This window comes from Perognathus longimembris, chromosome 1, assembly GCF_023159225.1.
Source record: "Perognathus longimembris pacificus isolate PPM17 chromosome 1, ASM2315922v1, whole genome shotgun sequence".
NCBI lineage: Eukaryota > Metazoa > Chordata > Mammalia > Rodentia > Heteromyidae > Perognathus > Perognathus longimembris.
This window is the reverse complement of record NC_063161.1, coordinates 161,822,161-161,846,043: the sequence shown is the minus strand read 5'-3', so window position 1 is coordinate 161,846,043 and position 23,883 is coordinate 161,822,161. Positions and strand designations below refer to the sequence as shown.

Below are 23,883 nucleotides of genomic sequence, written 5' to 3'. Positions count from 1 at the left end.
GGAGGCTGCCGGGGCCAAAGCGCCCCGTGACTCAGTGCATCTGGGCCCAGCTCGCTCCCCCAGCCCACGCGGCCCCTGTCCCTGGGCCCTGGGGTGGGGTGGGGGGCTGGGCACCTGCTGTGCAGGCATCGAGGGACCAGGGAGCGACCCCCAGCCCAGTCCGGCAGGGTCTCCAGTCTCGGGCCTGGGGAGGAGGTATGTCCTATGCTGTGTTGGCCGGGGTGGAGGAAAGGGCTCCTCGCAGGAGAGGCTCGCTGCTATGAGGGTGGGGACATTACCCACCCCCCCGAATCCACACGGGGCAGGGCTGCTCTGCACCCCACTCCCGTGGTTCTAGGCGATGGGAAGAGTTCAGAGGATGTGAACAGAGTCCAAGGTCCGGCTGGCCCGGCTCAGGGGTGGCCTGGCTCATAGGGTCTGGGGGGGAGCAGCTGCAGGGTGGGGGGGGGGCGATGGGCAGATCCCACTCCTGGAACCTGAGCCGCTGAGTCACCGCCCGACTCTAACCCAGACCCAGGCCCCGTGTTGGGAAAGAGTCCACCATGGGGAGAGCATCTGCCTCAGCCCATGCCTTCTCAAAGCCCCAATTCTCCACCAAGCAGCCCCACCCTCCACATCCCTGAAGCCACACCCTCCACATGCAGCCCCGCCCTCCACATCCCTGAAGCCACACCCTCCACGTGCAGCCCCACCCACCACCACCCTGAAGCCCCACCCTCCACGTGCAGCCCCACCCACCACCACCCTGAAGCCACACCCTCCACCGTGCAACCCCGCCCTCCACATCCTTGAAGCCACACCCTCCACGTGCAGCCCCACCCACCACCCTGAAGCCACACCCTCCACCTGCAGCCCCGCCCTCCACATCCCTGAAGCCACACCCTCCACCGTGCAGCCCCACCCTCTATCATACAGCTCCCACCCCTCTCCAGGAAGCCCCACACCCCACCACACAGCCCCGCCCTCCACAGTGCAGGCCCCCCCCACCAGGCAGCCTTGCCCATGGGAAGCCCCACCCTGGACTTGCAGGACCTGCGGCATTCAGCACCTGGAGCGTGCGGGTGGGAACCTGAACCTGCTGACGTCCTTCTACTTTTGCATCGTCACCTTCTCCACCGTGGGCTACGGGGACGTGACCCCCAAGATATGGCCGTCCCAGCTCCTGGTGGTCATCATGATCTGCGTGGCCCTAGTGGTGCTCCCGCTGCAGGTGAGGGCTGGCATGGGGGTGGCCACTTCTGGGAGGCGAGGCGTGCTCACGGCTCCCAAGGGAGTGCAGGGGAGGGTGGCGGACCCCAGGGGCAGAGGGTCTCCTAGAGGCTCCTCCAGGACGCGCAGGGGCAGAGCCAGCTTCCTGACCACCGCGGAGCGTGGCAGCCACTGTCCGGGACCCCGGAGGACCACTGCTGACCAAGCTCCGCCCCGCATCTCCATCTCCAGACCCAGCGGGAGCCCCTCCCTCTCCCCTTCCAGAGCTCCGCAGTGTGCTGCTGAGCTGGCCCGCGTGTGCATGCCGTGGGCGTGGCCTCTCCGTGGAGCTGGCCCGCGTGTCCACGCCGTGTGAGCTGGCCCGGGCCCGCGTGTCCACGCCGTGCGCCATGCCCTCCCCTCCTGGCATCCTTGGCAGAGCTGCAGTGTCCCTGCTTCCCCTCCTCCTGAGCGCGCACAGCGGTGGAGAGGGCTGCAGAGCAGGTGTCCTGCGCAGCGCCAGGGTGGGGCCTGTGGCTGCAGTGTGGGTGGGGGATTCTTTGGGTGCATTGATAGTATGAGGCCTACAGGCCCATGGGATGTGAGTGTGCGTGGGTGGTAGTGGGGCGTCAGGCCTGAGATGAAGCCTTAGGGTTGGGGTGACAGCGCCTGTCTGTCAAGCACTTGTTCTGACTCAGGGCCGAGTGCTGAGGCTTTAGCGTGAGTGTCAGGGCACAGAGCAAGCCACCCCAGCACCCCGTGTGGCGGGCGTCGCGTTCCGAGGGCGGGGGGCACCCCCTGTGGCGGGCGTCGTGTTCCGAGGGCGGGGGGCACCCCGTGTGGCAGGGCTGCTCCCTCACAAGCTCGGCTTCGGAGGCGGGCGAGACCCGTCCCGTCCAACACGCTGGCTGGGGCCCCTCGTGCGGCGCCCGCACACACCCCGGTCCTGGTCCCGCTCCGTCGTCCCGCGCCGGCCTCGAGCGTCTGCTCGGCCCCCGCCCCGGCTCCTGCACACCCCCCCCCCCCTGCCGCAGGCTGCCCAGTGCCCCCTGGGGTCTCAGAGCCCGCGGTGTCCACACGGACAGGCGCCTCCCGTCACTGCGCCCCAGGGCCCCTGGCCCGGCCCCCCTGTGCTCACCCTCTGTCTGCAGTTCGAGGAGCTCGTGTACCTCTGGATGGAGCGGCAAAAGTCGGGGGGCAACTACAGCCGACACCGGGCACAGACGGAGAGGCACGTGGTCCTGTGCGTGAGCTCGCTCAAGATCGACCTCCTCATGGACTTCCTGAACGAGTTCTACGCCCACCCCCGGCTCCAGGTGAGGCCGCCTCGGCTCCCCGCCCCCCCCGCCCCCCTCCAGGGCCGGGCAGACCCCCCAAGCGCAGGAGCGTAGGGTGGCAGTCCCCAGGCCGGGCATGGCAGCCGAGGCCCGGGCGTGATGGCGCAAGGAAACCAGGCAGGTTCCGGGGGGCTCTGACCCCCACCCCGTCCGGCAGGACTACTACGTGGTCATCCTGTGCCCCACGGAGATGGACGTGCAGGTGCGCAGGGTCCTCCAGATCCCCCTGTGGTCGCAGCGCGTCATCTACCTCCAGGGCTCCGCCCTCAAGGACCAGGACCTCATGCGCGCCAAGTGAGTCCAGCCGGGGGGCCGAGGGGCAGGCCGGGCCAGCAGGGGGGATCGGGGGCCGGCCGGGCCTCCCCCACGGCGTCCCCTCCCCGCCCCGAGTCTGGGAACGTTTGCTGTCAAGTTTGAAGAAGCTCAGAATAGAGCAGGGGTGGAAGCGCTGGCTGCAGAGTCTACGGGGGGAGTCACGAGCGTGCGGGTGGATCTCCAAAGACAAGGTGACAGAGCGGCGGCGGGTGACAGCAGCTCCGTGGAACTTTCCAGAATGTGCTAGTGCTCTCGCTGGGACTCTCCACCAAAGCCCCTCCCCGCCCCCCTTTGGCTCCAGGAGCTTGCAGTCCCTTTGCCCAGCGGCCCGGGTCGTGCGGGGCCAAGGGCGGGCAGGACAGGCCGTCGCCCGGAGCCCCAGGCTGGGCCCAGATGGCCGCACTGTCTCCTGCGCTCCGCCCACACTGACACCTGCCGTGGGCAGCTCGGGCTGGCAGGCTGGGGCGGGGGGGCGCCAGCCCGGGGTGTGAGGGGGGCTGCGGGGCTCCCGGGAGCCCAGGCGGGGGGGGGGGGGGAGCTGGGCGTGGCTGCGCTCTCTGCCCCGCGGGCGGGGGGCGCAGGGGGTGGGCTCCAGAGGCCGGCACGGCCAGGGAGGCGGCCCAAGCCCAGCGTGGAAAAACCCAGCAGAGCCAGGCCCTCCGCCCACCGCCCGGGCACCGCCTGAGGGGCGGCGGGGCCACCTGGGCCCGGCCAGGCTGGAGCGGGGCCCTCCCTCCGCACGGCCCGGCCCCCTCTCCCCCTCCCCCCCCCCCCCCCCCCCCGCGCTCAGCAGCTGGTGCTTCGCAGGATGGACAACGGCGAGGCCTGCTTCATCCTCAGCAGCAGGAACGAAGTGGACCGCACAGCCGCGGTGAGTGTGGGCGGGGCCCTGCCGGCGGCGGACGCCGCCCCTCGACGGGGGGGGGGGGGAGGGGGGCGCAACCCTGACCGCACCTCCCCCAGGACCACCAGACGATCCTGCGCGCCTGGGCCGTGAAGGACTTCGCCCCCAACTGCCCCCTCTACGTGCAGATCCTCAAGCCCGAGAACAAGTTCCACGTCAAGTTCGCCGGTGTGTCTGGGGGTCGTGGGGCACAGGGGTGCGGGCTGGGGGCTGTGGGGCACAGGGGTGCGGGCTGGGGGGGTCGTGGGGCACAGGGGTGCGGGCTGGGGGTCGTGGGGCATAGGGTTGCGGGCTGGGGGTGGGGCACAGGGTTGCGGGTTGGGGGTCGTGGGGCACAGGGGTGCGGGCTGAGGGGTCGTGGGGCACAGGGGTGCGGGCTGGGGGTCATGGGGCACAGGGGTGCGGGCTGGGGGGTCGTGGGGCACAGGGGTGTGGGCTGGGGGGGTTGTGGGGCACAGGGGTGCGGGCTGGGGGGTCGTGGGGCACAGGGGTTCGGGCTGAGGGGTCGTGGGGCACAGGGGTGCGGGCTGGGGGGTCGTGGGGCACAGGTGTGCGGGCTGAGGGGTGGTGGGGCACGGGTGCAGGCTGGGGGGTGGTGGGGCACAGGGGTGTGGGCTGGGGGGGTCGTGGGGCATGGGCAGGCCCACTTGGGACAGCAGGCCCTCCGTCCAGCACAGGGGCCCGCGTGGGTCCGGGCTTAGCAGGGGACGAGTCCACCCCCGACACCAGGGTGAGTGCAGGCTGGTGGGGGGGAGCAGGAGCACCCTCTGGGGAACACCTCTAGGGACAGGAACCTCCAGAGCGCCTGAGGGGGGCTGTTGGGCTAAATGGGGCCTGAGGCACCTGGAGTCCAGTGCACGGGTCGCCTCCGGCAGCGGTCCGGGATCCTCGCAGGGCCCCCCGAAGCCCGCAGCTGAGGCGGAAGACAGGGCTTCATCAACGCTGTGCAGGCCGGGCGCCCAGGGGGCTGAGGGGGGGGGCGAGCGGGGGGGGCCGAGCGGGTGGGGGGGCCGAGCAGGGGGCACCATGCGGAGGGGCTGAGCGGGAGTCGGCCGCACAGGGAGGCCCTGGGGTGCTGGGAAGGGGCCGTGCTGCAGGGGAAGGTGGAGAAGGGCCCCATGGGGGCCCTGACTTGATGTCCCCTCAGGTCACGTGGTTTGTGGGGCCCCGTGGGGGCCTGGCTCTGAGTCCCCTCAGGTCACGTGGTTTGTAGGGCTCTGTGGGGGCCTGACTTTGAGTCCCCTCAGGTCACATGGTTTGTGGGGTTCCTGAGTCTGAGTCCCCTCAGGTCATATGGTTTGTGGGGTTCCCGAGTCTGAGTCCCCTCCGGCCACGTGGTTTGTGGGGCTCCGTGGAGGCCTGACTCTGAGTCCCCTCAGGCCACGTGGTTTGTGGGGCTCCGTGGAGGCCTGACTCTGAGTCCCCTCGGGTCACATGGTTTGTGGGGTTCCGTGGGGGCCCCGAGTCTGAGTCCCCTCAGGCCACGTGGTTTGTGGGGTTCCGTGGGGCCCCAAGTCTGAGTCTCCTCAGGTCATGTGGTTTGTGGGGTTCCGTGGGGGCCCCGAGTCTGAGTCCCCTCAGGTCACGTGGTTTGTGGGGCCCTGTGGGGGCCCCGACTCTGTGTCTCTGCAGACCACGTGGTGTGCGAGGAGGAATGCAAGTACGCCATGCTGGCCCTGAACTGCATCTGCCCGGCCACGTCCACCCTGATCACCTTGCTGGTGCACACGTCCCGTGGCCAGTGAGTGCCCTGGGCCGGACCGACCGCCACGCCCCAGCCAGCCCAGGGAGACAAGGCAGGGCGCGCGCGGGACAGGGCTCGCCGGCCCGGGGGCGGGCGTCCACGCGGCGGGCAGAGGCCCTGGGGGGTCGCGGGGCTCGCGTGCGGGCAGCGCTGGCCGAGGGTGACCGCCCGCCGCTTCTCCCGCCGGCAGGGAAGGCCAGGAGTCACCGGAGCAGTGGCAGCGCATGTATGGGCGCTGCTCGGGCAACGAGGTCTACCACATCCGCATGGGCGACAGCAAGTTCTTCCGGGAGTACGAGGGCAAGAGCTTCACCTACGCGGCCTTCCACGCCCACAAGAAGTAGGTCCCGGGCCGCGGCGCCCGCACCTGCCGCCCTCCCCGGCCCGGCGGGGCGAGCTGCGCAGGGGACCAGGAAGGCCGGGCGGAGGCAGGGCCACCGGTGCCTCGAGACCCGCCGCGGAGGGGTCCCTGGCCCAGGAGGGGGAGCCGCTCCCGTGAGGCCAGGGGGAGAGACGGAGCCCAGGAGGGCGTCCTGAGCTGTGGCTGACCGGGAGCGGGGCGGGGCACCGGGCTGCGGACTCGCTGCGGGTGACCGGGAGTGGGGCGGGCACCGGGCGGGCCGCGGACTCACTGCGGGTGACCGGGAGTGGGGCGGGCACCGGGCGGGCCGCGGACTCGCTGCGGGTGACCGGGAGTGGGGCGGGCACCGGGGCGGGCCGCGGACTCACTGCGGGTGACTGGGAGTGGGGTGGGCACCGGACTCACTGCGGGTGACCGGGAGTGGGGCGGGCACCGGACTCGCTGCGGGTGACCGGGAGTGGGGCGGGCACCGGGGCGGGCCGCGGACTCGCTGCGGGTGACCGGGAGTGGGGCGGGCACCGGGGCGGGCCGCGGACTCGCTGCGGGTGACCGGGAGTGGGGCGGGCACCGGGGCGGGCCGCGGACTCGCTGCGGGTGACCGGGAGTGGGGCGGGCACCGGGGCGGGCCGCGGACTCGCTGCGGGTGACCGGGAGTGGGGCGGGCACCGGGGCGGGCCGCGGACTCGCTGTGGGTGACAGGAAGCGGGGTGGGCCATGGACTCGCTGCGGGTGACTGGAGTGGGGGTGGGTGACAGGAAGTGGGGAGGGTGGGAGGCGCGGGGCGGGCCGTGGACTCACCGCGGGTGACGGGAAGCGGGGTGGGCCGTGGACTCACCGCGGGTGACAGAAGTGGGGCAGGCCGTGGACTCGCTGCGGGTGACTGGAGTGGGGGTGGGTGACAGGAAGTGGGGAGGGTGGGAGGCGCGGGGCGGGCCGTGGACTCACCGCGGGTGACGGGAAGCGGGGCAGGCTGTGGACTTGCTGCGGGTGACAGGAAGTGGGGCAGGCCGCGGACTCGCTGCGGGTGACTGGAGTGGGGGTGGGTGGCAGGTGCGGGGCAAGCCGTGGACTCGCTGCGGGTGACCAGAAGGGGGATGGGCCACGGACTCGCTGCGGGTGACCAGAAGGGGGACGGGCCACGGACTCGCTGCGGGTGACCGGAAGGGGGACGGGCCACGGACTCGCCGCGGGTGACTGGAGTGGGGGTGGGTGACAGGAAGTGGGGAGGGTGGGAGGCGCGGGGCAGGCCGTGGACTCGCTGCGGGTGACAGGAAGCGGGGTGGGCCGTGGACTCGCCGCGGGTGACTGGAGTGGGGGTGGGTGACAGGAAGTGGGGAGGGTGGGAGGCACGGGGCAGGCCGTGGACTCGCTGCGGGTGACTGGAGTGGGGGTGGGTGGCAGGAAGTGGGGAGGGTGGGAGGCGCGGGGCAGGCCGTGGACTCGCTGCGGGTGACAGGAAGCGGGGCGGGCCGTGGACTCGCCGCGGGTGACTGGAGTGGGGGTGGGTGGCAGGAAGTGGGGAGGGTGGGAGGCGCGGGGTGGGCCGGGGACTCGCTGCGGGTGACAGGAAGCGGGGCGGGCCGTGGACTCGCTGCGGGTGACTGGAGTGGGGGTGGGTGGCAGGAAGTGGGGAGGGTGGGAGGCGCGGGGTGGGCCGGGGACTCACCGTGGCCGCGTCTGCAGGTACGGCGTGTGCCTCATCGGGCTGAAGCGGGAGGAGAACAAGAGCATCCTGCTGAACCCCGGGCCGCGGCACACCCTGGCCACCTCCGACACCTGCTTCTACATCAACATCACCAAGGAGGAGAACTCGGCCTTCATCTTCAAGCAGGAGGAGCAGCAGAAGCGGCGGGGCCTGGCGGGGCAGGCGCTCTACGAGGGCGCGTCCCGCCTGCCGGTGCACAGCATCATCGCCTCCATGGGTGAGACGGGCGGGCCGGGCGGGCGGGCGGGCGGGCACCCCGGGGTCTACTCGTGGCTCCCCACGGTGGGGGAACCGAGGCGTGGCACAGCGCCGGCGGTCAGCGCTGCGGGCCCCGGGCGGTGGGCGCGGAGGGGCGGGCAGCCAGGGGCGACTGCTCTCTCCAGGGACGGTGGCCATGGACCTGCAGAACGCCGAGTGCCGGCCGGCGCAGGGGGGCGGCGGCGGGGGCGGCGGGAAGCTCGCGCTGCCCACGGAGAACGGCTCCGGCAGCCGGCGCCCCAGCATCGCCCCCGTGCTGGAGCTGGCGGACAGCTCGGCCCTGCTGCCCTGCGACCTGCTGAGTGACCAGTCGGAGGACGAGGCGGCGCCCTCCGAGGACGAGGGGCTCTCCGCGGTGGAGTGAGTGCGGGCGGCCGGGGAGCCTGGGCGGGGGGAGCCCTGGCGGGGGGCGCCCAGTCTCCAGGAAGTACCGGCTTGGCAAGTGGGGTCTGCTGAGGGTCCCTGACATGCAAGGTCGGAGCTGGGCGCCTCCCCTACAACGCATGCAGACGTCAGAGCCGCCCACCCCCCCCCCGGCTCCCTGAACGCGGCCTTGGCCTCGAGGTTGGCGCCCATGGGGCTCACGACAGCCGCTTACGGGAGCAGGACAGGCATGGGGGCCGGTCCTCGCCTGTCCCAGCCCACCGCCCGCGGCCCGCGGGGCCCTCCATCTCTCCACCCCCCCGTGGGGCCGGGAGGTGACCCAGCGGGCTGGGGGTGGGGGCCCCGGGGGACCCTCGGCAGGTGGTCCCGGGACACCCCCTGCCCCCCGCCCGGGACTGGAGGCCGCGGGCCCGTGCCAGCCCAGACCCGGAGCCCAGACGCCTGCGGGGGCTGCCCTGGCGCGGAGGGGCGGCTGGTGGACGTCCCCCAGGGTCCGGGGGCAGAGCCGGAGGGCCGGGTTCTGGCTGCCCTGGCCGGCCGCGGTGTGGCCCGCGCTGAGCGCCACTGGGATGGGGAGGGGGCGGCGGCCCGGCCCCGGGGGAAGCCCAGGGGAGGACGCCCGGCATGGCGTCCGCCCTCCCTGAGGCCCTGGGGGCGTTAGGCAAGGACTCAGGCGGTGTCCACACCTGTGTGCATGTGCGTGTGCGCGTGCAAACGTGTGCAGTGTCAACGCATTGTGGGCAGGCTCCCTGGGGAGCGCGTGGGCCCCAGGGCCAGGCCTCCTTCTCAGCCCGAGCTGACTGCGGGCGTCCTGGGGCCTCCCAGCCAAGGGTGGCTCCTCCCCCCACCCTACGCATGCCTTGACTGGGAACCAGCGCTGAAGGACCCCCTCTGCCCCCCCGCCCCCTTGGTGGGGGCCGAGTCCACACTCCCCGGCCTGGTTGTGCAGTCCCTGCGGGGCCACGTGCCGAGACCCCCCATCTCCACCCAGGTACGTGAAGGGCTACCCCCCCAACTCTCCGTACATCGGCAGCTCCCCTACCCTGTGCCACCTCCTGCCGGTCAAGGCCCCTTTCTGCTGCCTGAGGCTGGACAAGGTAAGGCCGGTGCCCCCCCCCCCACGCTCTGACCCAGACGCCGGGCCGGGGCCACCCCCTCCTCTAGCTCCCCGGGGCTCCACATCACTGCCCCGTCGCCCCTGAACCCCGCTGCCCTCTGCCCCCGCAGCCCCGCTCTGCCCCGCCACCCTCTCCCCCGCAGGCCTGCTCCACCCCTTCGCCCCTGCAGCCCCGCCGCCCTCTCCCCTCCCCACAGCCCCGCTCCGCCCCGCACCCTCTCCCCCCCTCGCCGCCCGCTCCACCCCCCCCCTCCCCGTCAGCTCAGAGCCTTGTTTCCTCTAGATGGTTGTTGTTTTTGTGTGTGTGTTTTTTCCCCTGGGCCTGAGGCCTGAGGCTTGAACTCGAGGCTCGGCGCTGCCCCGGTGTCCTTTTGCGCGAGCACAGCCCCGCACCCCCACAGGGCTGCAAACACAACAGCTACGAGGACGCCAAGGCCTACGGGTTCAAGAACAAGCTCATCATCGTCTCGGCGGAGACGGCCGGCAACGGGCTGTACAACTTCATCGTGCCGCTGAGGGCCTACTACCGCTCGCGCAAGGAGCTCAACCCCATCGTGCTGCTGCTGGACAACAAGTGAGGGCGTCCCCCCCCACGCTGCGCGCCGGGCCCGCCCGTCCTCCCCCACACTGCCAGCCCCCACACTGCCCACCAGGCCGGCCCCTCCTCCCCCACACTGCCCACCAGGCCGGCCTGCCCACTGCCCGTCCACCCTCACGCTGTCCACCAGGCCGGCCTGCCCACTGCCCGTCCCCCCTCACACTGTCCACCAGGCCGGCCTGCCCACTGCCCGTCCTCCCTCATGCTGTCCACCAGGCCGGCCTGCCCACTGCCCGTCCTCCCTCATGCTGTCTACCAGGCCGGCCTGCCCACTGCCCGTCCTCCCTCACGCTGTCCACCAGGCCGGCCTGCCCACTGCCCGTCCTCCCTCATGCTGTCCACCAGGCCGGCCTGCCCACTGCCCGTCCTCCCTCATGCTGTCCACCAGGCCGGCCTGCCCACTGCCCGTCCTCCCTCATGCTGTCCACCAGGCCGGCCTGCCCACTGCCCGTCCTCCCTCACGCTGTCCACCAGGCCGGCCTGCCCACTGCCCGTCCTCCCTCACGCTGTCCGCCCCCACGCTGCCCACCAGGCTGGCCTGCCCACTGCCCGTCCACCCCAACACTGCCCACCCTCACACTGCCCACCCTCACGCTGCCCACCCTCACGCTGCCCGCCGGGCCGTCCTGCCCACTGGCACTGCCCGCCCGCCCGGCCCTCCGCCCTCACTTTCCCTCCAGACCACCTGCCTTGCCCTCCGAGGCTGGGCACCTCCAGCGCTGGCTCTTGCCAGCTCTTCCTGTGTCCGCCTCGCCCTCCCTCCTCTAGCGACCCCTGCCCCATTTGCCTCCCGTCCTTGCGGCTCTGAGCCCCAGGCAGCGCACGGGAGCGCCTCCCGCCAGGCTTTCCGGCCTCCTCAAGGCCTGCCCAAGGGCACGCCTTCCCTTGGATAGAACAGACCCCAGCTCCTCAGCCCTAGAGGTCCGGCCCCAGGGTCCTGGGCCCCCCTCCCCCTCCTCTGCCCAGTCCCATCTCCCACCCAGGGTTTGGACAGGGTGGGCCACGGAGCAGGTGACTCCTCAGACCCCCGTCCCTGCAGGCCGGACCACCACTTCCTGGAGGCCATCTGCTGCTTCCCCATGGTCTACTACATGGAAGGATCCGTGGACAAGTGAGATGCTGGGCTCCGGGGCCGCCGGGGCCAGGGCTCCTCCGGGGAGCACCGCCGCGCCCGCAGGGGAGGGGAAGGGCCGGGGCGGGCGGCGGGGTCCCGCAGCCTCGCGCGTCCCCCCCGCAGCCTGGACAGCCTGCTGCAGTGCGGCATCATCTACGCGGACAACCTGGTGGTGGTGGACAAGGAGAGCACCATGAGCGCCGAGGAGGACTACATGGCCGACGCCAAGACCATCGTCAACGTGCAGACCATGTTCCGGTGAGCGCCCGGCGCCCCGGCCCGCACCACGCCCCCCCCTACGGCTCACGGCTCATGGCCAGGCCGCCGCCCCAGGCCGCTCGGAGGCCCCGCCCCGGCCTCCGCCCCAGGCCCCTCGGAGGCCCCGCCCCGGCCCGCGCCACGCCCCCCCCACGGCTCACGGCCAGGCCGCCGCCCCAGGCCCCTCGGAGGCCCCGCCCCGGCCGCCGCCCCAGGCCCCTGGGAGGCCCCGTCCCGGCCGCCGCCCCAGGCCCCTCGGAGGCCCCGCCCCGTCCCGCGCCACGCCCCCCCCCACGGCTCACGGCCAGGCCGCCGCCCCAGGCCCCTCGGAGGCCCCGCCCCGGCCGCCGCCCCAGGCCCCTGGGAGGCCCCGCCCCGGCCCGCGCCACGCCCCCCCCACGGCTCACGGCCAGGCCGCCGCCCCAGGCCCCTCGGAGGCCCCGCCCCGGCCGCCGCCCCAGGCCCCTCGGAGGCCCCGCCCCGGCCCGCGCCACGCCCCCCCCCCACGGCTCACGGCCAGGCCGCCGCCCCAGGCCCCTCGGAGGCCCCGCCCCGGCCGCCGCCCCAGGCCCCTGGGAGGCCCCGCCCCGGCCGCCGCCCCAGGCCCCTCGGAGGCCCCGCCCCGGCCGCCGCCCCAGGCCCCTGGGAGGCCCCGCCCCGGCCGCCGCCCCACCCCGGCCTCCCGCTCTCCCCAGGCTCTTCCCCAGCCTCAGCATCACCACCGAGCTCACTCACCCTTCCAACATGAGGTTCATGCAGTTCCGCGCCAAGGACAGCTACTCTCTGGCCCTTTCCAAACTGGAGAAGGTGAGCTGCCCCGCGTGGAGGCCAGGGCCTCGCCGCAGAGCCTGGAAGAGCGGGGGGAGGGCAGGACCGGCGGCCGGGGGAGCCCCCAGTCGGGCCCCCGGGTGAGGCCTGGTCTTGAGGGCCGGAGACGCCCTCGGGCCCGTTCTCCTGGGCGGGGCCCTGGGCCCTTGCGCGACTTGTCCCGGGAGAAATGCCGGGGCGTGCCCTAGCGTGAAGAGCGGGGGCGCGTGTTAGCTGCGAATAACGCCCCCCCCCGCCCCCCTTACGTTTACGTAACGGACTCAGAATCCCAGGCGCACCGGGGATCGTCAGGCGGAAAATCCGGTTTATTCAGTGAAAAACAGCCACATTTGTAGCAGTAATGGCGGCAGGAAGGGGAGGGATTTGGAGTGGCTCCCTAGGCACGGCGATAGGCTGATAGGAGCTGTCCATCCGAGAGTGGCATCATGGGACCTCGCCCCGGGGCTACCGTCACACCCCACAGGACCGCCCCCGGGTTCCCGCCCTCGCCATCTTGGCCTGCACGCGGTCTGCGGCGGGAGGCGGGGCTGGTCAGAGCCACCCTTTCCGGTTCCGGACCGGAAGTGGGTGGGAGTGGCTAACAGCCACGCGGCCCCAGGGCGGGAGGAGAGGCAGCCTCTCCGGACCGCCCCTTAGAGCTGTAGCCGGAGCCCAACCTTCCTGGGCCTGGGGTGGAGAGGCCGAGGCGTCCCGGGGGGCTCGCTGGCGAGCTGGCCTCCTGCTGGGGCTGGCCCGTGGCCCCCCGTGTGACACAGTCCCGCGAGAGGAAGCTGCCTGGGTCACGGGAGCGCAGGCCGCAGGGCTGGCCCCGCCTGCCGCTTTCTCCTGAGGGCCCCTGGAGGGTGAGGCTGGGCGCCGCCGCCCCTCGGCCCGTGCCCACCGTGGCCCCCCCAGCGCCCCGTCAGGCTGCCGAGCAGCAGGGCCCGTGCAGGCTCGGGACTGGGTTCTGGTGGGGCCGGCGGGGCCGGGGGTGGCGGAGCTGGCAGCTGAGGGAGGCGCGGCGCACCCGGCTCGGCCCCGACCTGCGCACTGTTCTTGAGCGCCACAAGCTCATCCGCCAGGGCGGACATCGGCGTAGGAGGGAGGCTGGGAGTCCGTGCAGCGGCCCAGAGAAGTCTGTGAGCTGGGGCCAGCGCGGGCCCCGGGCTGCGCGCAGATGAAGCCTTGCCTGCCTGAGCCCGGAGGGCGGTGGGAGGGGCCTGCGCTGGGCCCGGAGGGCGGTGGGAGGGGCCTGCGCTGGGCCCGGAGGGCGGTGGGAGGGGCCTGCCTGGGCCCGGAGGGCGGTGGGAGGGGCCTGCCGGAGCCCGGAGGGCGGTGGGAGGGGCCTGCGCTGAGCCCGGAGGGCGGTGGGTGGGGCCTGTGCTGAGCCCGGAGGGCGGTGGGTGGGGCCTGCGCTGAGCCCGGAGGGTGGTGGGAGGGGCCTGCCGGAGCCCGGAGGGCGGTGGGAGGGGCCTGCCGGAGGGCGGTGGGAGGGGCCTGCCTGGGCCCGGAGGGCGGGGGGGAGGGGCCTGCACTGGGCCCGGAGGGGGGGGGAGGGGCCTGCGCTGGGCCCGGAGGGCGGGGGGAGGGGCCTGCGCTGGGCCCGGAGGGCGGGGGGAGGGGCCTGTGCTGGGCCCGGAGGGCGGTGGGAGGGGCCTGCGCTGGGCCCCGAGGGCGGTGGGTGGGGCCTGCGCTGGGCCCGGAGGGCTGTGGGAGGGGCCTGCGCTGGGCCCCGAGGGCGGTGGGAGGGGCCTGCGCTGAGCCCCGAGGGCGGTGGGAGGGGCCTACACTGAGCCACGGGCCTGAGGCGCAGGGCCCTGATGGCGGTGGGAGGGCCCTCGGCTGAGCCACGGGCCTGAGGCGGATGGCGGTGGGAGGGGCCTGCGCTGAGCCCGGATGGAGGTGGGAGGGGCCTCGGCTGAGCCTCGGGCCTGAGGCGCAGAAGCAGAGGAAGCCAGCCAGCCTCGGGGCAGTGTGCCATCCTGGCCACTGTGTGCGGCTCTGTGACAGAGGAGTGACAGGGCAGGCTAGAGAAGGCAAGGGGCCACCCGTGTGGCCTCAGGAAGCAGCCCTCCAACCGTGTCTGGGCCACGTGGACAGATGTTCTTGCCCTGGTGGAGACTCAGAGAGAAAGCAAGGCAGGCTGCTGACGGCCCCCACTCCCAGACAGGATGAGTCTGGAATCAGAACCCCCCCCCCGTGGGTGCCAGGCTGCTGACGGCCCCCACTCCCAGACAGGATGAGTCTGGAATCAGACCCCCCCCCCCGTGGGTGCCAGGCTGCAGAGGTGCCAGCACACCAGCCTTCCTGTGGCTTCAGAGGACATGGCGGCATGAAACCCCGTTAGAAAGAAGTGAACGGGGGCGGCTGGATTTTACCAGAAACGTACATTATAATGCGTATTCCGCGTGGCGTCCACCCTGCCAGCGTATTCCACGTGGAGTCTACCCTGACAAGTGTGGAGAAGGAAGTAAAAGCAGAGCAGTTGCCCCAGTCCCTGGGGCAGCCTCTCCCCACCCACCAGACCCGGGAGGCCTGACGGTGGGCTCCTAGGGCACCGTGGGTGGGGATTGGGCGCAGGTCCACTTACGCTTCACTATCTGCAAGTCCTCAGGCTGAACAGTAGACATTGAAAGCTACTTCTGGCACAGAGATAAATGTCCTGATAAGAAAATAATTGCAACACAGCACACTTGCATTCTTTACATGCCAGGGAGCCAGCCATCCCTGCCCCGCCTGCTAGCCCTACCCACCAGCCTGCTGATGTGGTCTGGGGTCCGCATGGCCACCCCTTCCTCAACCTCCTGGGCCACCCCGCCTGGTCCTTCCTGCCCCCCTGGCTGGTGGCCCATGTTCCATGTTCTCGCCTCACCTGTAAGTTTGAGCCCCCTCTCCCCCCCGTGGCTAAAGCCCTGCACCCCTCCAGGCCACACTCTGAAGAGTCCTCACAGGAGAAAAGCTGTGGCCTTTGTGCCAAGTGCAGGAGGAGTTCTGGAGAGGAACTCGCAGGCCAGCCCTTCCTCTCTTCCTCCACTCGTGGACTCCTCTGGCTTCTGGTTTCCTGCCTAGCACTGTTCTGAAGGAAGGAAGCATCACAGCCATCACCACAGGAGTTTCCCATCGGGCACCGGTGCAGGTCCTGTGTGCACAGGCCGCGTTGCCATCAATGGGACTCGCCCTTGGGACAGTCCACACCTGCGGCTCACACAGACGCGTCGGTCCATGGAACAGGAAAAGCACCGCTTGCTGCTGCCGCTGCTTTCCCCTTCCTTAGTCGCCTTCTGGAGGGAAGCGGCCGGCCCAGTCAGCAGCACACTTTACGAAGGCTCAACAGGCACCAGAGGGCACAGAGTGGCTCTTGACCGCTCCGGAGCCACCAGCCTCGGTGGGGTGCTGTTGCTTCCTTGTGCACCTGAACAGGCCAGGTTGCTGTGGGAAGTGTGGCCTGAGGACCGGCATCTATGGCCTCGTCCACAAATACTGCCCTCGCCTGAGCTCTGTGGGGTATGGGCCAAGGAAGGGTGGCCTGGAAGATATCCATGTTTGAATCCCAAGCTGCAAATCCTTGCCCTTCAGGCTAGAAGGAACTGCAGAGGGGATACGCCACAGGTCGTGAGGCGAGGGAGAACCACCGTTCTGCACTGCCCACCAGAGGGGCCTCACGAGAGACAGGCAGGGGGGTCAGACGTGGCAAGCAGCTGTGCTGCTGGCTTTGCACAAGGAGGAAGAGGTCACTAGCCCAGGAATGTGGGCACCCTGCGTGGTGGGAAAAGCAGGAAAGACAGCTCCCAGAGCTTCCTGAGTGAGCAGGGCCTCACTGGCCTTGGAGTTCAGCTCTGTAGCACATCCAGGCTTCCACCTTCCAGAACCTTAGGGGACAAGATATATCAGATCACTGCAGCTCTGAATCCAGAGCTCAGGCAGGAAGAACATGACGAGATGTAGTGTGCACAGCCCCACAGTGTCCATCCACCCCACAGTGTCCATCCCATCCCATAATATCCATCCCATCCCACAGAGTCCATCCCATCCCATAATATCCATCCCATCCCACAGAGTCCATCCCATCCCACAGTGTCCATCCCATCCCACGGTGCCCATCCCATCCCATAATATCCATCCCATCCCATAATATCCATCCCATCCCAGAGTCCATCCCATCATATCCATCCCATCCCACAGAGTCCATCCCATAATATCCATCCCATCCCACAGAGTCCATCCCATCCCATAATATCCATCCCACAGTGTCTATCCCATCCCATAATATCCATCCCATCCCACAGTGCCCATCCCATCCCATAATATCCATCCCATCTCACGGTGCCCATCCCATAATATCCATCCCATCCCACGGTACCCATCCCAAAATATCCATCCCATCCCACAGTGCCCATCCCGTCCCATAATAACCATCTCATCCCATAATATCCATCCCATCCCACAGTGCCCATCCCATAATATCCATCCCATCCCACAATGCCCCTCACGTCCCACGGTGTCCATGACAACACAGGCCTAGGGAAGGTGCAGCCCCGGGCTGAGGGCAGCGCTTGCTGAATGGGGGCTTCCCGGTTCCTAGCCTGGCGCCGGCCCTGGGTTCCCGCCCAGCCGCGGCTTCTGACTGGCAAAGCAGGAAGGAAAGGCCCTCCTGGGGCCGCGGGGCGGTGTGCGCGTCACCCCGGAGCCGTGCTGGCTCCCACGTCTCTCTTCCCCTCGTCCCGACCCGCTCCTCCGGTCCCCGGTGTGTGTGGGAGACGCCCCCGGGTGTGCAGGCGTGCCGGGCAGCTGGTGCACCAGCACGAGCGTGGGAGTGTGTGCATGCGTGGAGGGCCCCGGCCACAGCCTCCGGGCACTGGTGTCTTGCAGCGTGAGCGAGAGAACGGGTCCAACCTGGCCTTCATGTTCCGCCTGCCCTTCGCCGCCGGCCGCGTGTTCAGCATCAGCATGCTGGACACGCTGCTCTACCAGGTCAGTGGAGCTGGGGAGCGGGCGGGCAGGGCCCGGGCGCCTCCGGGGCCCCCACGCTGGCCGGGTGGCGCCTGGTGGCCGTCGTGGGGCCCGGGGGCCCACGCGCCTCACCCCGGCCTTGCCCCCCAGTCCTTCGTGAAGGACTACATGATCACCATCACCAGGCTGCTGCTGGGCCTCGACACCACCCCGGGCTCGGGCTACCTCTGTGCCGTAAGTGCTGGCTGGGCGCGGGGGGGGGGGGGGCCCATCCGCAGCCCCCTCCGCTCAGCCCGCCCTCCCCACGCGTTCCAGATGAAGATCAGCGAGGATGACCTGTGGATCCGCACCTACGGCCGCCTCTTCCAGAAGCTCTGCTCCTCCAGCGCCGAGATCCCCATTGGCATCTACAGGACCCAGTGCCACCTCTTCTCCTCCGAGGTGTGAGCGGCCGGAGGGAGGGCACCGCCTCGGGGGGAGGGGCGGGGCGGGCAAGCCCGGGCCCCCAGCCTGCCCGCCCCACACTGGAGGGCGGCAGGGAGCGCCCGCACCAGTCCCACTCGGCCCCCGTTTCCTTTGCAGCCCCACGACCTGAGAGCCCAGGTGAGCCCCCGCGGGAAAGCACGGTCCCCCCCACCCCCCGCCCCAGCGCCCCGCCCGGCTCCTGCTAGCCGCTCCCCCCAGAAGCGGCAGGGAGTGGCCCGAGGGTGTGGGGACGCCCCACGACCCCCAGCCCCTCCAAGTGCTGCCTGGCGGGGTCCCCACATTTCCCCTAGCACCCCACTGAGCCGCGCTCAGCCGGCCACGCTCCCTGTTCTCCCTGACCCGGGTGGATGTAACGAGAGATGCACTGTGGCCCATCCACAGGCTGGGAAACTGAGGCACAGAGGCGGCCACCATCCTGGGACAAGGCCGGGATACGCTGGGCCCCGAGGCCCAGCCAGACCCACAGAGGCGAGGGTGTGCCCTTGGGCGCGGCGCAGTGTGGGGCTAGGGGGTGCAGGCCCCCGCGCCCCCCTCCCACCTGGGCCCCAGCCCACGCAGCCCCCCCCCCGCCCAGTCCCAGATCTCAGTGACCATGGAGGACTGCGAGGACACGCGGGACACCAGGGGCCCCTGGGGCGTGCGGACCAGCTCGGGGGGCGGCAGTGTGCATGGCCGCCAGGCGGGCAGTGCCGACCCGGCCGAGCACCCGCTGCTGCGGCGCAAGAGCCTGCAGTGGGCCCGGAAGCTGAGCGGCAAGGGCGGCAGGCAGGCGGGGAAGGCGCCGGCCGCCCAGTGGACCAACCAGCAGCGGCTCAGCCTCTGCCGGCGCTCGGAGCGCCAGGAGCTCTCGGAGCTGGTGAAGAACCGCATGAAGCACCTGGGACTGCCCACCACGGGCTACGGTAAGGGACAGCCAGGGACTGGACACCACGGGCCACGGTGAGGGACAGCCAGGGACTGGACACCACCGGCCACGGTGAGGGACAGCCAGGGACTGGACACCACCGGCCACGGTGAGGGACAGCCAGGGACTGCCCACCACGGGCCACGGTGAGGGACAGCCAGGGACTGGGCACCACGGGCCACGGTGAGGGACAGCCAGGGACTGCCCACCACGGGCCACGGTGAGGGACAGCCAGGGACTGCCCACCACGGGCCACGGTGAGGGACAGCCAGGGACTGCCCACCACGGGCGACGGTGAGGGACAGCCAGGGACTGCCCACCACGGGCCACGGTGAGGGACAGCCAGGGACTGCCCACCACGGGCGACGGTGAGGGACAGCCAGGGACTGGACACCACGGGCCACGGTGAGGGACAGCCAGGGACTGGACACCACGGGCCACGGTGAGGGACAGCCAGGGACTGGACACCACCGGCCACGGTGAGGGACAGCCAAGGACTGCCCACCACGGGCCACGGTAAGGGACAGCCAGGGACTGGGCACCACGGGCCACGGTGAGGGACAGCCAGGGACTGCCCACCACGGGCCACGGTGAGGGACAGCCAGGGACTGCCCACCACGGGCCACGGTGAGGGACAGCCAGGGACTGCCCACCACGGGCCACGGTGAGGGACAGCCAGGGACTGGACACCACCGGCCACGGTGAGGGACAGCCAGGGACTGCCCACCACGGGCCACGGTGAGGGACAGCCAGGGACTGGGCACCACGGGCCACGGTGAGGGACAGCCAGGGACTGCCCACCACGGGCCACGGTGAGGGACAGCCAGGGACTGCCCACCACGGGCCACGGTGAGGGACAGCCAGGGACTGCCCACCACGGGCCACGGTGAGGGACAGCCAGGGACTGCCCACCACGGGCGACGGTGAGGGACAGCCAGGGACTGCCCACCACGGGCCACGGTGAGGGACAGCCAGGGACTGCCCAACACGGGCCACGGTGAGGGACAGCCAGGGACTGCCCACCACGGGCGACGGTGAGGGACAGCCAGGGACTGGACACCACGGGCCACGGTGAGGGACAGCCAGGGACTGGACACCACGGGCGACGGTGAGGGACAGCCAGGGACTGCCCACCACGGGCCACGGTGAGGGACAGCCAGGGACTGCCCACTACGGGCCACGGTGAGGGACAGCCAGGGACTGCCCACCACGGGCCACGGTGAGGGACAGCCAGGGACTGGGCACCACGGGCCACGGTGAGGGACAGCCAGGGACTGCCCACCACGGGCCACGGTGAGGGACAGCCAGGGACTGGACACCATGGGCCACGGTGAGGGACGGCCAGGGACTGGACACCACCGGCCACGGTGAGGGACGGCCAGGGACTGGGCACCACGGGCCACGGTGAGGGACAGCCAGGGACTGCCCACCACGGGCCACGGTGAGGGACAGCCAGGGACTGGGCACCACGGGCCACGGTGAGGGACAGCCAGGGACTGGGCACCACGGGCCACGGTGAGGGACAGCCAGGGACTGGACACTATGCACCACAGCAAGGGACAGCCAGGGACTGGACACCATGGACCACGGCAAGGGCCATGGTTAAGGACAGCTAAGGATTGGCCACCACGGGCCATGGTTAGAGATTGGCCATCACGGGCCATGGTTAGAGATTGGCCACCACGGGCCATGGTTAGGGACTGGCCATCACAGGCCATGGTTAGGGATTGGCCACCACGGGCCATGGTTAGAGATTGGCCATCACAGGCCATGGTTAGGGATTGGCCACCACGGGCCATGGTTAGAGATTGGCCATCACAGGCCATGGTTAGGGATTGGCCACCACGGGCCATGGTTAGGGACTGGCCACCACGGGCCATGGTTAGGGACTGGCCACCACAGGCCATGGTCAAGGCAGATGCCTGCAGCTTGGCCACGCGGGGTCAGCTAGGCCAGGGCCCTCCAGGCCCACTGTCCGTCCACCCTTTTCCACGCAGCCTGTCTTCCATTGCAGGGCCCGGTTGGGGCGGCCACAGGGCCTGGCGAGTGGGGAGCGTGATGACGCGCGCCTGGCCCAGGGAGGGGCTGGGGAAATGGCTCCCCCCACCCCGCCAGCCACAAGGGCTGGGCTGGCCGTCGAGCTGGTGGGTGGAAGGCCAGGGCCTCTGTTCAGGATACACAGGCTGACTCCACCTGTCCTGTGAGGTGGGGCGAGGAGGCTGTGTTCTCATGGAGAAGGCCAGGGACCCCATCCTGCCCTCCCAGCTGCCAGGGTGGGCGTCCTTCAGGAGACTGGCCAACGGCCAACCCAGAACGTTCCCCTCCCCGTCCCCCCTTCCCGGCTGGCCGTGGCCAGCGGTGTCTGCTGCGCCGCGGATTCCTCGCTCTCCCTCTCGCTCTGCGCCTTGTCTTGGGATGATACGCATGTGACTTTGGCCATGATCGCCCCAGCGGATGGGAGGACACAAGCCCCCCCCTCCCTCCTTCCCTCCCTCTGGATGTGCCACCCCAGCGCCTGGGCACAGGAGGCCCGAGCACCCCAGCCCAGGTGCCCCCCCCCCCCGGCTGGTCTCGGGCAGCTCAGGACCGCTGTGGCCCAGGCGCCCACTGCCCGCTGCTCCCCGCTACCTGGGCTGGCTCTGCGCGGCTCCTTCCTGCGGGGCCGCCGGGCTGGGCGGGGCGCCCCGCGGCTCGCTGACCCGTCTCTCTCTCTCTCTGTCTGTGCCCCCCGTGTGTTCCGTAGAGGACGTAGCAAATTTAACAGCCAGTGATGTCATGAATCGGGTAAACCTGGGATATTTGCAAGGTAATTCTGCTCGTGGACGCCCCCGGCCGCACGGGACCGGCCGGCCCTTCGCTGGGCCGGGCGATGACCGGAGGCGGGAGAGGGCCGGCTCCCCGCCGGGCGGGGCCTCGGGCCGCACCGCGTCCCCGCCGCCCTCGCGCTCCGGGCCGGGGGCCCTGCGGCCCCGGCTGACCCCGGCCGGCCCGTGAGCGCCCGGAGCCGCGCGGAGCCCGGCCCGAGCCGGCGACACCCACTCCCTGCGTGGCTGCTCTGCACCCCCGAGACGACGCTGACCCCAGCTTCGTTTCTCACCCGGGGCCCGAGCGCGGCGGGCCCCCCATTTCCTCCAGGAAGCCACCTCAGCCCCGGCCCCGCCGAGGCCTCGGGCCTGCCCCGGTTCTGCCCCTTCGTGCAGGCGGCCTGCGGGCTCGAGGGCGGCCCGGGGCAGGCAGGCGGGCTCCTGTGGGGCGCATGCGCAGGGATGGCACGTGGCTGGCGCGGGCGGCGCATGCGCAGGGATGGCACGGCTGGCGCGTGGCGGCGCATGCGCAGGGATGGCACGTGGCTGGCGCGGGCGGCGCATGCGCAGGGATGGCACGGGGCTGGCGCGTGGCGGCGCCTAGGCCCCGGCTTCCCCTCGGCGCTCGAGGGGCGCCCGCTCCCAGACCCCGCCGCGGCCCCGGCGGCCGCTCCCGGGCGGGGACGGCTCCCGCAGCCCCCCCGCAGGCCCCAGGGGGTCACGGGCAGGGTCCGGCCCGGGCCGCTCCGTGTTCGGCCCGGCGGGGGCGGCCCGGCCCCGGCCCTCAGCCCGTGCTCCTCGGAGGACGCCCGCGGGGTCACTGAGGAAGGCGAGGCTGGGTGGGGGAGCCGGGAGGCCCCGCGGGAGGCGGCGGGCTGCGGGGCGGGCGGAGGCCTGGGGTGCCGAGAGGATCCCCAGGGGCCCCGCCCGCCCGCCCGCCCCGGGAGACCCAGGCCGCCGGGGGCGCGCGAGGCCGGCACGGGGCTGCCGCACCCCCGCCCGCACCCCCGCCTCTTCCCAGCAGCCCCGGGAAACGGGCGGGGCGGGGCCCGCACCCAGGCGGCTTTCAGTCCCCGCGGGGCTCCCGGCGCCCCCTGGGCCCCGGCGCCTGCACCTGCCCTGCCCCTCCGCACCAGGCCCCGGGCCCACACGGCTCTGCCGGGGAGAGGCCGCGCCCCACCCCGGCCTCAGGAGGCTGGGCCCGCGGGCTTCCCGGGGGAGGAGGGAGCCGGCGGAGGATGCTCTGTCCTGGCTCACCGCCCTTCTGTCTGTCCTTTGGGTCCCTGTGGACATCACCTGATGGGTAAACTGAGGCCGGCATGGTGGCCAGCCGTCCCTGCACTTGACGGGGGGCGGGAGAACCGGCTGCCAGCTGCCGGTCCACCTCCCAGGAGCCGGGTCCTGACCTCTGATGGGCAGTGGTGTGTCTGGGGGCGCAGGACCCCGTTCCCGGGGCGATGGGTGGGAAGCGAAGGGTTGAGCCTGGGGCGGGGGGCGATGGCCCCTCCCGGGCTGTCCAGCGTGGCAAGGGCGTCTCTGGGCGTGTGCAGGTGCGGGATGGCTCGTGGTGGGGACAGAGGGGGGGTGCGCTGTGCACGGGTCCGAGCAGGGCACGCAGGCGGTGCCGGTGTGTACAGGCGTGGGAAGGGGAAGCTGTAGACGGGCGTGCAGTGTGCGCGGGTGTGTGCCGCCTGGCACGGGAGGAGGGGCGTGCGGGGCTCGCACTGGTGACGCGGCGCCCGAGCCGAGCCCCGAGCCGGGCCCCTCTCCACGGCTGGGCGGCCCCACGCGTGGCCCTCCGTCCCGCGGTGACCGTACCACATCCTTTCCAGATGAGATGAACGACCAGCAGAACACGCTGTCCTACGTCCTCATCAACCCCCCGCCCGACACGAGGCTGGAGCCCAATGACATTGTGTAAGTCCACGCCCGGCCCCGGACACCCCAACCCTCGGGGCGGGGTGCACACCCCCGACCCCTGCCCCGGTGTCCTCCGCAGGTACCTCATCCGCTCAGACCCCTTGGCCCACGTGGCCAGCAGCTCCCAGAGCCGCAAGAGCAGCTGCAGCCACAAGCTGTCGTCCTGCAACCCGGAGACGCGCGACGAGACCCAGCTGTGAGCCGCGCGGAGCAGCCCACGCGGGAGGCGGCCGGGCGGGGCTGCGCGTGGGGCTGCGGAACCCCCACGGGCCAGGAGCGAGACCGAGGCCGGCAGCGCGTGGTTTTTAACCTCTTTTTACACACGCGTCGGGCCCACGCTGCCACTCAGGTGGACCGCCACGCGTGACCGGCCTCGCTGGGGCGAGGCGGGTGTGCGGGGAGGACGGGCTGGCATCGCCTGCGCCGGGGCGAGGTGCTCATGCCTGCAGCCTGGGTCGCAGGCCTGCCGCGCCACGGCCACCTGTCCACGCTTCGCTCCGGTCACCGCGTCTGCGCGGCCGGGCCACGCCAGGCCCCGTGGGGCGAGGGGCCGGGGCGGGGGCGCTCAACTTCCCAGGCTACAGAAGCTTGGCCCCCAGGCCCCAGGTGGGGAGAGGCGCGGGGAGCCCCGCGGGGAGGGGCCGCGGCGGCCGGTTCGCTGTGACGCTGGGCTTTTCCAGCCCTGGGGCGCGGGGCGCGGGGCAGGCAGGGTGCCCACGGACTGCTCCA

General features: G+C 71.6%; 1 protein-coding gene across 5 annotated transcripts in view; it reads left to right on the top strand.

The window, feature by feature from the left end:
* Positions 1-23,485, top strand: part of Kcnt1 (potassium sodium-activated channel subfamily T member 1) — a 43,090-nt gene extending 19,605 nt beyond the window's left edge. The window contains exons 11-32 of one of the 5 annotated variants that reach the window (XM_048346165.1): positions 1,030-1,210; positions 2,340-2,504; positions 2,683-2,819; positions 3,648-3,711; positions 3,804-3,912; positions 5,377-5,485; positions 5,679-5,828; positions 7,533-7,771; positions 7,938-8,172; positions 9,188-9,293; positions 9,715-9,887; positions 10,951-11,022; positions 11,149-11,283; positions 11,979-12,090; positions 16,960-17,061; positions 17,191-17,274; positions 17,356-17,481; positions 17,623-17,643; positions 18,101-18,428; positions 21,174-21,236; positions 23,067-23,151; positions 23,234-23,485. In XM_048346165.1, coding sequence (XP_048202122.1) covers positions 1,030-1,210; positions 2,340-2,504; positions 2,683-2,819; positions 3,648-3,711; positions 3,804-3,912; positions 5,377-5,485; positions 5,679-5,828; positions 7,533-7,771; positions 7,938-8,172; positions 9,188-9,293; positions 9,715-9,887; positions 10,951-11,022; positions 11,149-11,283; positions 11,979-12,090; positions 16,960-17,061; positions 17,191-17,274; positions 17,356-17,481; positions 17,623-17,643; positions 18,101-18,428; positions 21,174-21,236; positions 23,067-23,151; positions 23,234-23,354 — 2,917 coding nt within the window. In that variant the 3' untranslated portion in view covers positions 23,355-23,485. The remainder of the gene's footprint in view (positions 1-1,029; positions 1,211-2,339; positions 2,505-2,682; positions 2,820-3,647; positions 3,712-3,803; positions 3,913-5,376; positions 5,486-5,678; positions 5,829-7,532; positions 7,772-7,937; positions 8,173-9,187; positions 9,294-9,714; positions 9,888-10,950; positions 11,023-11,148; positions 11,284-11,978; positions 12,091-16,959; positions 17,062-17,190; positions 17,275-17,355; positions 17,482-17,622; positions 17,644-18,100; positions 18,429-21,173; positions 21,237-23,066; positions 23,152-23,233) is intronic. The other 4 variants (XM_048346128.1, XM_048346138.1, XM_048346148.1 and 1 more) reach the window with 4 other exon arrangements.
* Positions 23,486-23,883: the final 398 nt, after the last annotated feature.